The sequence below is a fragment of the Siniperca chuatsi genome, linkage group LG9 (genome assembly GCF_020085105.1).
Source record: "Siniperca chuatsi isolate FFG_IHB_CAS linkage group LG9, ASM2008510v1, whole genome shotgun sequence".
Lineage (NCBI taxonomy): Eukaryota > Metazoa > Chordata > Actinopteri > Centrarchiformes > Sinipercidae > Siniperca > Siniperca chuatsi.
This window is the reverse complement of record NC_058050.1, coordinates 12730441-12743403: the sequence shown is the minus strand read 5'-3', so window position 1 is coordinate 12743403 and position 12963 is coordinate 12730441. Positions and strand designations below refer to the sequence as shown.

At 42.5% G+C, this 12963-nt stretch overlaps 2 protein-coding genes across 3 annotated transcripts; one reads left to right on the top strand and one right to left on the bottom strand.

The window, feature by feature from the left end:
* The first annotated feature begins 65 nt into the window (after positions 1-65).
* On the top strand, positions 66-4312 carry LOC122881529 (NADH dehydrogenase [ubiquinone] flavoprotein 1, mitochondrial-like). The gene is made up of 10 exons (XM_044207818.1): positions 66-398; positions 1542-1624; positions 1719-1889; positions 2025-2208; positions 2285-2474; positions 2600-2812; positions 2906-3072; positions 3170-3251; positions 3749-3894; positions 4040-4312. The coding sequence occupies exons 1-10, from the start codon at positions 312-314 to the stop codon at positions 4133-4135; spliced, it is 1419 nt and encodes a 472-aa protein (XP_044063753.1). The 5' UTR covers positions 66-311; the 3' UTR covers positions 4136-4312.
* Positions 4313-4517: 205 nt separating this feature from the next.
* Positions 4518-12907, bottom strand: khdc4 (KH domain containing 4, pre-mRNA splicing factor). Of its 2 annotated transcripts, none has more exons than XM_044207813.1 (14): positions 12729-12907; positions 12072-12255; positions 10928-11056; positions 10756-10835; positions 10600-10652; positions 10335-10513; positions 9004-9215; positions 8795-8855; positions 7938-7998; positions 7510-7784; positions 7175-7318; positions 6491-6600; positions 6298-6383; positions 4518-5334 (listed from the first exon to the last, which is right to left on the bottom strand). In XM_044207813.1, exons 1-14 carry the CDS (start codon positions 12755-12757, stop codon positions 5102-5104), a joined length of 1836 nt encoding a protein of 611 aa, XP_044063748.1. In that variant the 5' UTR covers positions 12758-12907; the 3' UTR covers positions 4518-5101. The 2 variants fall into 2 exon arrangements, 1 of the variants encoding a protein (XP_044063748.1); XR_006379170.1 differs by having other exon boundaries at positions 5219-5334; positions 6491-6572.
* Between the last annotated feature and the right edge of the window lie 56 nt (positions 12908-12963).

The following is a 12963-nucleotide window of genomic DNA, read 5'->3' as shown; positions in this document are numbered from 1 at the left end:
AATCATTAAGGCCCTTAATGATAGCGCCTCTAACGTGACACTGATAAATTAGTTGTGTGTGCACGTGCACGCACTTGTGAAAGATATAGAGTACCTGTGCCGGGCCCCGCACGGGGATAGGATGTGACGTGGTTCGTTAATCCTCTTAGTTTAATTAAACTGAACCGGCAGGCCTAGACACTGCAGATCCGTTAACAACAGAGGTTTCAGACATCGATTTGATTGTATGAGAAGTCAAACGGAGACCCTGGGAGGAGTATAAAACAGTTTGAAGTGAGTTGGAGGTGTTTGTCTATAGGTGCTGCTGCAGGATGCTGCCTCGGCGGATGCTGTGGGGCGCTGTGGCGCGTCAGGTCGCTCCGCGTCTCACCTACAGCAGCTCTGCAGCACAGCCGCAGGTAGGCCTGCATTCACACTGCAATACACACCGCAGTATAGCTGCTGTAAAACTCAGTACACTGACCTACATGCCTACTTACAAGCATGCGAGATGTTTGACAAGGAGTAAGTAACAGTGATTTTTTTTTTAGTCAAATTATTTCAGATTATTAACAGATCTAGGCCTACAGTTTCCAAGAAGAGAGAGATAAACATGACATTCTTTCATTTGCTATTTTGGATCAATTTGTCTTTGGGTTAAATATTTTCATATTGCATGTGTTTCTATATGACTACGATACTGTATAAAAAAGATAAGACAGCTAGGTTTTTGTGATCACTGAAAGTATTTGAGGTATATTTAATGAAAATGTCTTGTTTTGAGTCCCACTAGCAAATTAGAAATTTGTTTGGTGGTTTGATCACTGCAATGTGCCCAGCTTTTTTTTTTTTTTTTACATTTCTTTTAACATAAAATGGTAACAATTGTTTTTTCAAAATCATGAATTTTAAATAAGCAAATACAAAATTAAATTCCCCAAATTCAGACAATTCACAGAAATCAGTTTTGCCAACTCACATATAACTTAAGGACGCACATTTCCACATACTGACATGTAAAACAACATTTTTGATTTTGATTTTTCATATAATGCATTCTAGTTTTTACTATTATGCCAACAATGTAATTCCATTAGTGACTCAGAGCTGCAACAATTAGTCGATTAATTGATTAGTGGATCTACAGAAAATGAATTGCCAACTATTTTGAATGAACTGCCAAACATTTGCTGGTTCCAGCTCCTCAGATGTGAGGATTTGATGCTATTCTTTGTCATAAACTGAACTGAACTGAATATCTTCTGGCTTTGGACTGTTGGTCGTACAAAAAGAAAAGACATTTGAAGACGTCACCTTGGGCCGTGGGAAATTATAATTAAAAAACAGGAGGTTTCACTATTTTCTGTCATTTTATAGACAAAACGATTAATTGACTAATCAAAAACATAATCGGCAGATTAATCGATAAAGAAAAGAATCGTTAGTTGCAGCCCTTAAGTGATGGCAGCTCTACTTTCCATGCATCCATCTTTGCAGTAACATTATTGCACATGGCTGCTTTGTCAATCACACCTTTCTTTTATCTTCCTCTCTGCCACCAGGTGAAGCCAAAAAAGACCAAATTTGGCCCTCTGAGTGACCAAGACCGGATATTCACCAACTTATATGGCCGGGATGACTGGAGGTAAAAACATATAAGGCAAACCCATTTTGCCCAGTATCTAATGACCTGAAACTCTGTAGAAATACATCCTCATCTCTCCCCCTCTTCCTACCAGACTCAAGGGATCGCTCAGACGAGGAGACTGGTATAAGACTAAGGAGATCATACTGAAGGGACCAGACTGGATCCTAAATGAGGTGAAAATCTCCGGGCTTCGAGGCAGAGGAGGAGCAGGCTTCCCCACCGGCATGAAGTGGAGTTTCATGAACAAACCCAGCGATGGCAGGTAGGAACAAGAAGGAAACGAAACACTCAAGATCTGATTCGGCAGAGACACTTTAGGCGTGCATCACTGTCCACACCAGTAAAGATACTGAGGTATCAGTATACTGTGTGTGTGTCCTTCTTCCCTGCGTCTTAGGCCCAAATACCTGGTGGTGAATGCTGATGAGGGTGAGCCTGGGACATGCAAAGACCGCGAGATAATGCGTCATGACCCCCATAAGCTAATAGAGGGCTGCCTGGTCGCTGGGAGAGCCATGGGCGCTCGTGCTGCGTACATCTACATCAGAGGAGAGTTTTACAACGAGTCGTCAAATCTACAGGTATACAAAGGCACAGATAGATGGCTCGTCTGTCCACACATGCTGTGAGTTTCACACTGTGCGTTGCCTGTTACAGGTGGCTATTAATGAGGCATACAAAGCAGGGCTGATAGGGAAGAACGCCTGTGGCTCGGGGTTTGACTTTGATGTGTTTGTGATGCGGGGAGCCGGTGCCTATATCTGCGGGGAGGAGACGGCCCTCATAGAGTCTCTTGAGGGCAAACAAGGGAAACCACGACTCAAGCCGCCATTCCCTGCAGACATAGGTGAGTTAAAAGCGCCTGCATCCGGTTTCCTACAGGAGTTAGTTACGGTTTAAGAAACTGCAAAACAGCGTTATATTGTAATTACAGTCCGTAAGTGGTTATTCACTGCTTTTCTCCCGCGTAAGGGGTGTTTGGATGCCCGACGACGGTTTCCAACGTGGAGACGGTTGCTGTGGCGCCCGCGATCTGTCGTCGAGGCGGAGCTTGGTTCGCCAGCTTTGGGCGGGAGAGAAACTCTGGGACGAAGCTGTTCAACATCTCCGGACACGTGAACACACCGTGCACGGTGGAGGAGGAGATGTCTATTCCGCTGAGGGAGCTAATAGAGAGACACGCAGGTGCGTGTTTATAGGTCACCTCTGCGCCGATGTTGGTTGACTCTTTGAGATGTTTTACATGACTTCCTCTCTCCCCTTGTTTGATTGGTGCAGGAGGAGTGAGGGGCGGCTGGGACAATCTATTAGGAGTGATCCCAGGGGGGTCCTCCACTCCCATCATCCCTCGCCATGTGTGCGATGATGTTTTGATGGACTTTGATGACCTTGTGCGAGCAGAGACTGCACTGGGAACCGCTGCCATCATAGTTTTGGATAAATCGGTAAACAGAACCCTGAATAATGTACATAACTAAATACACTGCACATTCGGTGACAATCACCCGCAAAGATAATCTGAGAATTGTATTTTTCCCCCAGACTGATGTCATCCGAGCCATTGCACGTTTGGTTAAGTTCTACAAACATGAGAGCTGTGGCCAGTGCACCCCCTGCAGAGAGGGTAAAGAACTGCAGAATGTATTTTAACACTAGAAAAACAAAGTAACACCGCCTCTGAACTTCTTCTGTGGCCCTTTCTCTCTTTAATGGGCTGCAATAGTCGTGTGCACAGCCTCAGTGAGAGGGGTGCTTGATACCAAAAAATCATCATGAATACAATTGAAGTACCTGCACACTGGAATCAGAGCTCCCTTAAGCTGTTACTAATACTTTTTACATATATGTGCAAGAACATCAGATGTTCTGGCCAGTGGTAGGAGAAGTACTCAGATCTTATATTTAGGTAAAAGAAACACTACTGTACTGAAAAAATACTGTTACTTAAATAGAAGTATTAAAAACAAAATGCACTTAAAGTATCAAAGGAAAAGTACTCATTAATTTCCTACACGTGGGTATTTCCCAGAAGACAGATGTTGAAACATGGCTAAAAGTTTAAGGGTGCTCTGATTTCAGTGTGAGTACTTTTCTGTTGTATTCACCTTTGCTCTCCCTCAGGAGTTGACTGGATGGATAAAATGATGTGGAGGTTTGTCCGAGGAGAAGCAGCAGTTTCGGAGATTGACATGATCTGGGAGCTTAGCAAGCAGATAGAGGGACACACCATCTGTGCCCTGGGGGACGGAGCAGCCTGGCCTGTGCAGGTGACATCTCTGGATTGTTCAACCAGTCCAACAAATGAAGCTGTTAATAAAAGACTGACTCGGGTTACAAGTTCAAACAAGTACTAATTTACATTTTAACTAGCACTTTTTTTGTTCTTCTTCACCTTCCACATTTCATCTACAGGGACTGATTCGCCACTTCCGGCCGGTCATGGAGAGCCGCATCGCTCAGTATAACAAGAAAAACCCTCAGAGAGAGCCAGAGATCGAGATGATCTGAAACTGTGCAGATGTCCATTTCAGCATTCAGTCCTTCACAACAGTATTAACAGCTCATCATGCTACACTGCTTTGTGTACATTATTTTTTAATAGTTTTTAAAATATGAAGATATCTGTTCTTATTAAGAATGCACAATGCAAGTTGTACTGCTTAAATGAAATTTCTTCCAAACGTGTTTTTCAAGGGTTTTCATGCAATCTATTTTTGGAATATAAATTCTGCTGCAAGTTGGTCACTTAATCCACTATTTACTCTGGCAGGCTGAACTGTTGACAGCCAACTGGCAGATGTGACCGACTTGGTTTGTGATGATCCCTTTGCCAAATGTGGCAGAATACACTTTAATGACAATGCATGTTACAAAGAATCTCAAGCTTAAACATGGCAATAAATTAAGTTTATTTATTTCATAAAAGGATGAAATTAATTCAATAGGTTTACTACATATTAATCCAATCTGATCTGTACAAAAAGTCCAGAATAGAAAAGGATGGTGTCACTGACTTGGACAGTGAGAAAGGATAGGGGGTGACAAAGTAGGAAAAGCTGTACTCTGGAAAAAATGAAAACTGGTCAGTGATGTACAACATCATTGCCTTGTGATATTGTTTTTACAAAGTCACTATATTCAAACACTTGGCATGGGTTTTTATTCCATTCCAAATAAAACTGGAGGCATAATATTACTCATCTGACCATCTATACATCCACAAAATAGTTTGGAGTATCAGTCCTTCTTCAAACTATAATGTGTGCACCAAAAACAAACAAACAAACAGGAGTTTTGCAAAACATTAGTATGTCCATTTGGACCCAAATACTAAAATAATGCTGCGACCAAAATGTAGCTGTAAAGAGTCATCCTTGTGATGCACGGGTGATGAGTGATGGATAAGACAGGCTCAGTTTGATCATCCTGTAAGACTCGGCACAAAGCACTGAGGGAGGTTAGATTTTTCCTGTTTTAGGGTGCCATCCAGAAAGGCATAGACTGCGGCTGTGGCTGTGTTTTAGCACGGGGGGGTGGTGGAGGAGGGCAGCGATAGCCCTGCGTCCAGCCTGAGGAGGTGGAGGTGGGGGGAACTGCCACAGGGTTACCTGGTCCTGAGGCTTTGGAGGTTGAGTGGTCTTCCTCTTCATCAGAGGAGTCGCCGGTGTATGCCACTAAACCAGTTTTCAATCTCTTCACTGCGGGGTCTGAAAGAAGAGGAGGGGAAGCACGCAGAAGAAAAGAAGAGGTGGTACATTTGGGGAGGGAGGGAGAGAAATATGGGGAGAGGGAAAAAAACCAACAAAAAAAAACCAACAGCAGCAACATTTCAAATAAGACAGGTGCAAGTTAATAATTCCAAACACATTTTGGGAGAAACAAATAGTTAATACATTTAAATCATAGTTTGTCAGAAGAGTAGAGGAGGGGGCAGCCGTTTGAAAGAAGCCATTGGTTGGTGGGGAGCGACAGTGTTAGGGCCGTCCAATCGAGCGGCAGGACAGCATCACAGGACGAGTCGTGCCCCACCCCCAATCAGAATCCAGCATCACCCCAGAGATACATGGAAGAGAAGAAAAACACAGAGAAAAAGAGAAAAACACAAAAACAGGAGAGATTCTCGTTAGTGAGGAAAGCAAAGAAATTACAGACACCCCAGACTGATGATGTCATCAGAACGGGACGGTAAGGTGGACTCGACAAATCAGACTTTTGAACAAGGACTGAACTATGCACTAAAGATGCTGTCATAGCTCCACCTCACTATCTGGAGATTTCTAGTCACAGCAGCAGAATCCTGTAAGAATCTTAAGGGCCATTTTAAGGCTGAGTGTGAGTGTGTGTAATGCTGCATTTATCTAATCTGCCACAAAACCAGGGGGATTCATTATTCAAATCCAAAGAAATAAGCTTTTTGGGCCAACTATGTGCCTTGATACATCCGCTGGAGCTTTATGTAATGGATATACCTCTTCAACAATCTCCAGTAAAACCACTGAAATTTAGACACAGTCTTGTGGCCCCAGAGAGGATTTACATTTTACTCTTTGCAGCTCTATATTAAGGCTGTGAATAGATCCAGGCTTGGCCTATAAGGGGCAGAGTCCACAGTCAGGAACTGGATTTGGATTTGGGCAGGGATTTGTCAATCCACAGGATAATGCCCTTACCCACGGGTCCTTGCGGTGCCCTTCTCTCCTCCATCTTGGGTCTCACTCCATTCACAGGCAACAGAGGTGGAGGCATTAGCTGCCGACTGGAGAACACAAAGAGAAATGGTGTGAGTTAATTAGGCCTACTGACCCTTGCACACTTACTTTTTCATGAATAATATGTAAACAAATGTAACACAACTCTGTGTACCTGTCCCTCTCACTCGGCGGGCCAGAGGAACTCGGTGCTGGGGGTCCTGCAGTCTCTGGGCTGCCCACTGGGAAGCCTGCACCTAAATTAGTCATATGAATGGGTCCATGCTATGAGCAGAAAAACACACAGGCGCGATTAGCAGACATCCTCTACTAAACCCTGTCCTAAACCCTAATATGACTAATAACTATACCAACAAAGTGAAAAAATCTGTCACTGTGAATAGCTTACCACAAGTCTGATTACACTGATATTTTTCCCAGGCACTATGAAAGATACTTAAAGCTCATCAGTATTAATAATACCTTTTTCTGAAACTCCAAATTACCAGTACAAAGACACAAGAGTGAACAACAACAGGAAACAGCAAGCCATGCTATCTCAACCAATGTACATAAAACATCTGAAGAAAGGAAAAATGAAAAGGTAGTAGATAAATAAACAGATAAAGTAGATAAATAGACAGTGAAGTAATAGTGCAGCTAAGGACAGATATTGCATATGATTGGCTGATGAAACTGACTCCACACACACGCACACTGCACTAAGGTAAAAGCAAAGGCATCCAAACAAAAGGCAAAAAACTAACAAGAGGGCCACAAGGTGGAGAAAAGAAAAGGGTGAAAAATAAAAACCAGCAGTGAATGATGAGGGGCTGTAAAGGTGGAAGGTGTTTATCACCTGGTATCCGAGTAGACCGCTGTTCCTCTCGTCTGGGACCTCCTCTGTGAAGCGTCTTTTCTGTGGTGGGTTGGCTGGGGCGGCAGGAGGTGGAGCTTTGGGTGGCACTGCAGCTGATGGAGGAAAAGGTACAGGAGGAATAGTCTGTCAAGAAGGAAAAACATATAGTAAGTATTATTGTTTCTTGTTTCAGAGTTCAAATTTTGACATTTTTACACTTGAAAAACACAATTTTCATCTTAAAAATTACAAAGTGTGTTTAAGTGAAAGGAAGAAACCAATATGATTTACCTCATTCATTATAAAAAATGGAAGATTAGATGGCTCGGTCCTACCTGTGGCATAGCGCCTGGAGCAGCAGCAGGTGCAGGGGCAAGAGCTGGAGCTGGAGCAGGGGCAGGAGCAGGCGTAGGGGCATGGGGGAGGGGGTACTGAGAAGGCAAACCTGCAGGTGCTGTGTGAGGTATAGGAGGTGGGACAGTGTAAGGTGGAGGGACAGGTTGTGGCTGAGGTGGTGGTACAGGCATGGGGTAGCCTGGCTGGTATCCGGCAGGGGGGTAATAAGGAGTCTGTGGAGGCATCCCATTCACCGCTGGAGGCTGTGCAAAGCCTGGAGGAGGGAAACAAATCAAGTCAGGCTCTTTCAATCACTTCTACAATCACATACAGTATGCTTGACTGAGGATGTTGTAGCTGTCAGCTGCGGGAAAACAACAGTGTATTGCCAAATCAAGAAACAAAGAAACAACAAGCTATACTGTACCATGTTGTGTTGGCATCATTGTGCTCATTTGATTGAGGAAGCGAGAATACTCTGCATGGACCTAGAGACAGAAAAACAATAAAAACAAAAATGTAAGATCATTGTATTATTGAAGTATTGTATATAAACCTACTGTATAATAATTAGAACTACCAAGGTCCAATACAAATGATTTAATGCTGTTCATAAATACCTCTTAGTAGAAACACATGCTCCCTTTGAGTTTCGACCTTTTTTGTTGTTATTTTCTGCAGAAAGCTGTCTGAAGAAAATACCACTCAAACTTGTCATCTAAAATATACACTGTAACTGATGTGTGCTAATAGGTTTTATCTCAATGACACATCTGTAAAAGCTCAGATCAAAGAAGCCATTCATATTACAAGGAAGTGCATGTTTTTTTAAATGTTTTTTGACAATGACTTTTAGCTTTGTTTGTTTTGAGTGGTAACAACAATATTTTTTGTTTGGGAGAGTTTGGAATTGTCAGTGGTGTCTACTAGGTATGATACTGGATAAGAATTTGATTAGTCAAGAATATATTGTATTAACTGACAGTGGCTAAGTTGATGTATATCACTTGGGACATTTGCTTTAGACCTGTGTGGGTGTTTTCAACAGCTAACAGGTGTAATAACTGCACCGTGCTCTGCAAGCAGCCGTGGTCTGCTCTTCCTCCAACCTGTTAACATTGGCAGTATACTCCAATTGTTCAAATAAAGCTTTCATAGTGGAAAAGCGTACATTTGGAATTATACAAATGTGTAATGGTGTGTCAATTGTAGTTGGAATGGAAAAGCACAGACCTGGACAAAGCAGCATGGTTTATCATTTCACAATAACAGGAAATTACTCACTGTCTGAAGCAGGTTCTCACACAAGGTTTTTGCTGCTGCAAGTCCTTCTGGTTTAGGATGACTGGAGAGAGAACAGATTGCATTTAGTTCTAGTTAGCCCACAATGCTGCAAAAAAACCTTTGTGGTTTAGTTCATATTATTGCACAAGCAGGAATCATCTCTGACGAGTTCTTAGTCAGTCTTCTTAACTTCTTCTTACAACACCCACCTGATGTAGATGTACATGGGTTCAAAGGCCTCTCGTCCAGAGGCAGGCTCTAAGCAGCCTGATCCTTTTCCTCTAAGGAAGACTTTGGCCCCAGTCTCAGCCTGGATGTGCTGCAGGTACGAACAGCCAGGGCCCTCGACACGCTCTTTGACCACAAACCCTGGGATAGCGTGCTCCAGGCCCACAAAGACTTTATCTTGAACATAATGCATCTGAGAAAGGAAAGACAACATAAGGGCATAAATACAACTACATGCATTACTGTAGGTAATTACAACCGTCCACCAGCCAATTAACAATTCATTTTTTACTGTCTGAAGGACCATACTGGTGGGGCTTTTCTACATATTTGTCCATTTACTACAAATCGCATCCGTTTCACATTAGTTGTAATACTTCCAAATCCTTAAATAGTTTTTTAGATTGATGAATGTGTGTCTTGTATCTTCCAGGCAAACACTGTTTTAAATGTATTGTAATGATGTTTAGAAATTAAAGGTGGGGTATGCAGTTCTAATCCAATACACATCTTTTTGTCAAATTCCTCACGGTCCGCTAGCTGTCCGTTCAGTGTGCGCTGAAAAAAAATCCAGTGTTTGTACACAGCCCTGGCTCTGTAAATGCTAAACAAAGAAAGTGACTCGCACCAGGCCACACAACACTATTCCAGCCATGATTTGTGTGTCAGGTATCGTTAAATGAGCTTACTTTCTAGTTTGCCAAGATATGCTGTTGTTGTGATGTTAGCTATAGTAGCAGGAGAGTTGTGAATACTGCTGTCTGGAGCTGGTGTGCTAGCTCTGGGAAACTGTCTCGTCCTCTCACACTGTAGTAACAGTTTGCTAACCCACAACCTAGCTTATGTTAGTTACATAACTTGCTGTGTCATTGTTTTCTCTATATCAGGGTCATGGTATTGGATTTCTCCAGAATCGCATCCTTTAAGTTACAGAGAGTTGAAACATGGTAATCCATCATAGTGGCCATCAAATGTCTTTTGTGTTCAAATTATAGTAGCCTTGCTCGGTAATGCAAAGGACTACTTTCAGGTCTTCCAGGTTGTTGTGTTCAAAAGCTCCGACATCAAAATGCAACTTATTTATTATCCTTTTAAGAGTGCCCAAGATCGGCTGCCAGTAATGTAAACTATATGCAATTTGTAAAAAATGGACTAAGACAAGCGAAACAATATTATGGACTTTTAAGTTTGTCTGCCCTGTCAGCAAATCTGGTGAAAAAAATTACTCAAAAAACCTTTCATACACTAAGCTTTTCACAGTAATATCATCTTAGTTCATGAAATGTAAAAAGACAAAAGGAAACTGTCTTACCCCGGACTGAAAGTGTGGTTTGTGGTGGGTCATGGGGGGTAGTGAGGGAGGAGGTGGGTTGTGCTGTTGGTAAACTGTGACTGATGCCCCACTAGGGGAGAAGGTTGAAGAAGATGATGAGGCAGTTGCAGCCTTCACCACGCCGTTGGTGATGATCTCCTTGATTCTGTTAACTGCCCCTGGAGAACCAGGGAAAGAAACCGTCAGTCTAATTACATGACATACATTCATGACTGACTGGAGATTAATCTGAAAAAGTACTGACTGTCGACGAGCTCTCTAGTCTGTCCTTGGACGTGCAGATACAGAGGTCGATCCCTGCGTGGAAAGAGCAGAGAAGCTGTGTTAACATAAAATAATTAAACAGGAAGTTAACTAGTTTTATGATCAGTTACTGAAAGTGAGAGACGAGAGAAGTCACCCTGGTAGAGCTTTGCCCTTCTCCTCTGCTGTCATGTAACGACCTCGGGTTGAAACCGCAGCACCGCTCACTTTACTGATCTGAAGACAAAAGTACAGTGCATATCAATAAATGCTCCACAAAGCTAGTGAACGTAATACTGTAAGATATGATTGTCCATATTGCTACTGACCTCATCCTGTGTTTGTCCGCGTGTCAGGAGGTTCCGACAGGTGATTGGTACGTCATTGATCTCAACCTCAGCTACGACCAGGTCATCCTTGGCCTTTGTTGGCAACGGAGGCTTCCCAACACCAACAGCCTGAGAGAGGAGGGGAGTTAAGAGATAAAGTGTGTCTCACTCCACATTAATTGGGGCCCCTGTCACTAAACTGAGGCAAGAAACTACACTAATATTTAGTGTTTAACATTGCAGAATTTTTTTTATAATATAAACTGTGATGCTGTGAAGAAATATTTGAAGAAAACTTGTTGAGGCAGCAAGTTTCTGATGAACTCAATATGTGACAGGAGTATACCTGCTCTTATGTGAATGAAGAGGAGTACTTATAGACAAGGAATTTGCAACAGATAACTTTCTGCACCACAACATAACGATGACTCTAATATTTAATCTTAATATGCTGAAAACTGAGCGCGTAATGTCTTTATTATGAGTATAACTCGTGTAGTAAACTGAGAGGAAATATTTTCTTGATTATCACAACAAAGAAATTATGAAGTCAGATTTCTCACACTTTGTTATCAGATATGTTTAATGCAAAGTGAAAATGGCAGTTTCAGTTTGGCAACTCATTATTATGCCACCCAGTGTGATAAACATCAACCAGGCAGTTAAGCAAACCATTTTATATAACTGCACAGATGTTGTGGTATATATTAACATGAGAAACGGCTCCTGTAGTTTTCATCATGATGATTTTATAGATAGAGCTTTAACCAAAGTTAAAATTAGCACTCCCTTTCACTGCTGTAGGGGTAGGCAATATGGATACAATCTTCTATCATGGTATAAATACATCTCGGTCACAATATCAATGTATATTGTTAACAACAAACCAGTTAATCCAGTATTGCCATACAGCTGCCCTATTAAATGATTTGTAACATTGTCCACACAGGCCTAGTACAACCAGAGACGTAAAATGGACAGAAAACTCTTATGCTTGACACATTTATATCATCACACAATAAATATCAACATATTGCCCATCCCTAATAATATACTATGATGGGCCTGCATCAGAGCTGATAAAGTTTTTGATGATTCCTTCATTAGAAACCAAACAGGCATATAATGTTGTGCTCCTTTTTACCTTATCAGGTGGTCCCGGGATGCCTATCTGCGAGGGTTTGAGTTTTCCTTTGGCTACCAACATAGCGTTGATCTTGGCAGCCACAGCAGCTGCAGCATCCAGAGCCCCGGTGGGTGCAGCTTCAGCCTCCCCCATCCCACCTGAGCCAGAGCCGGGCCCGGGCTGGTCCCATTTGCTGCGGCGGCTGGGAGGCCAGAAAAACATAACACGAAGATAAAATAATGGATGTGGAAAACAAAGGAGGACTGAACTAGCTAACATTTGATTTTGATGGTATGACCTAAGCTACCCTAATAACACCTGCTGTTGACTAGCTACAGTAAATCCGACACCGTTATTGTTGATGTTTTGGAAATTGACCAAGAAGTAAGATTATATGGCCTCGCTTAATTTCCTCTGTAATGATTTTGGCTTATTGTGATCATTCGTGTATACACAAGCGCAGGCACACTGTAAACCCGCATGCATTATTTGAAAACATCTTATATGTACCTACAGGATAGCTAGCATGAGCCAGTGGTCAGCAGCTCGACAACAGTCCGCCATGATTACATAAACTGCCTAACGTTAGCTAGCTGGCCGGCTAACTGACAGCAACTGGACGGCGGCTCAAATACCACAGAAAAATATAAAAGCAGCCCGTTTTGACTCACTCACCCGCCGTTTTGGGTTCCACAATATGACATCAATATCCTGTCAAATGGAAATTTGACTCTCAGTGCAAAAATCTCGCTTTCTGTACAGTTAATTCAGTAGGTTGTGTTGGTTGCTCGCGTCTGCTACTACGCACCTCACTGTTTCCGCCTCCGGTTAATCTTGCTTGCTGGCAGTGATGCCACAAGAGGGCGCCAGATACCAGCACATGTGTCTTGCGAGAATCAAAAGGTTCAGG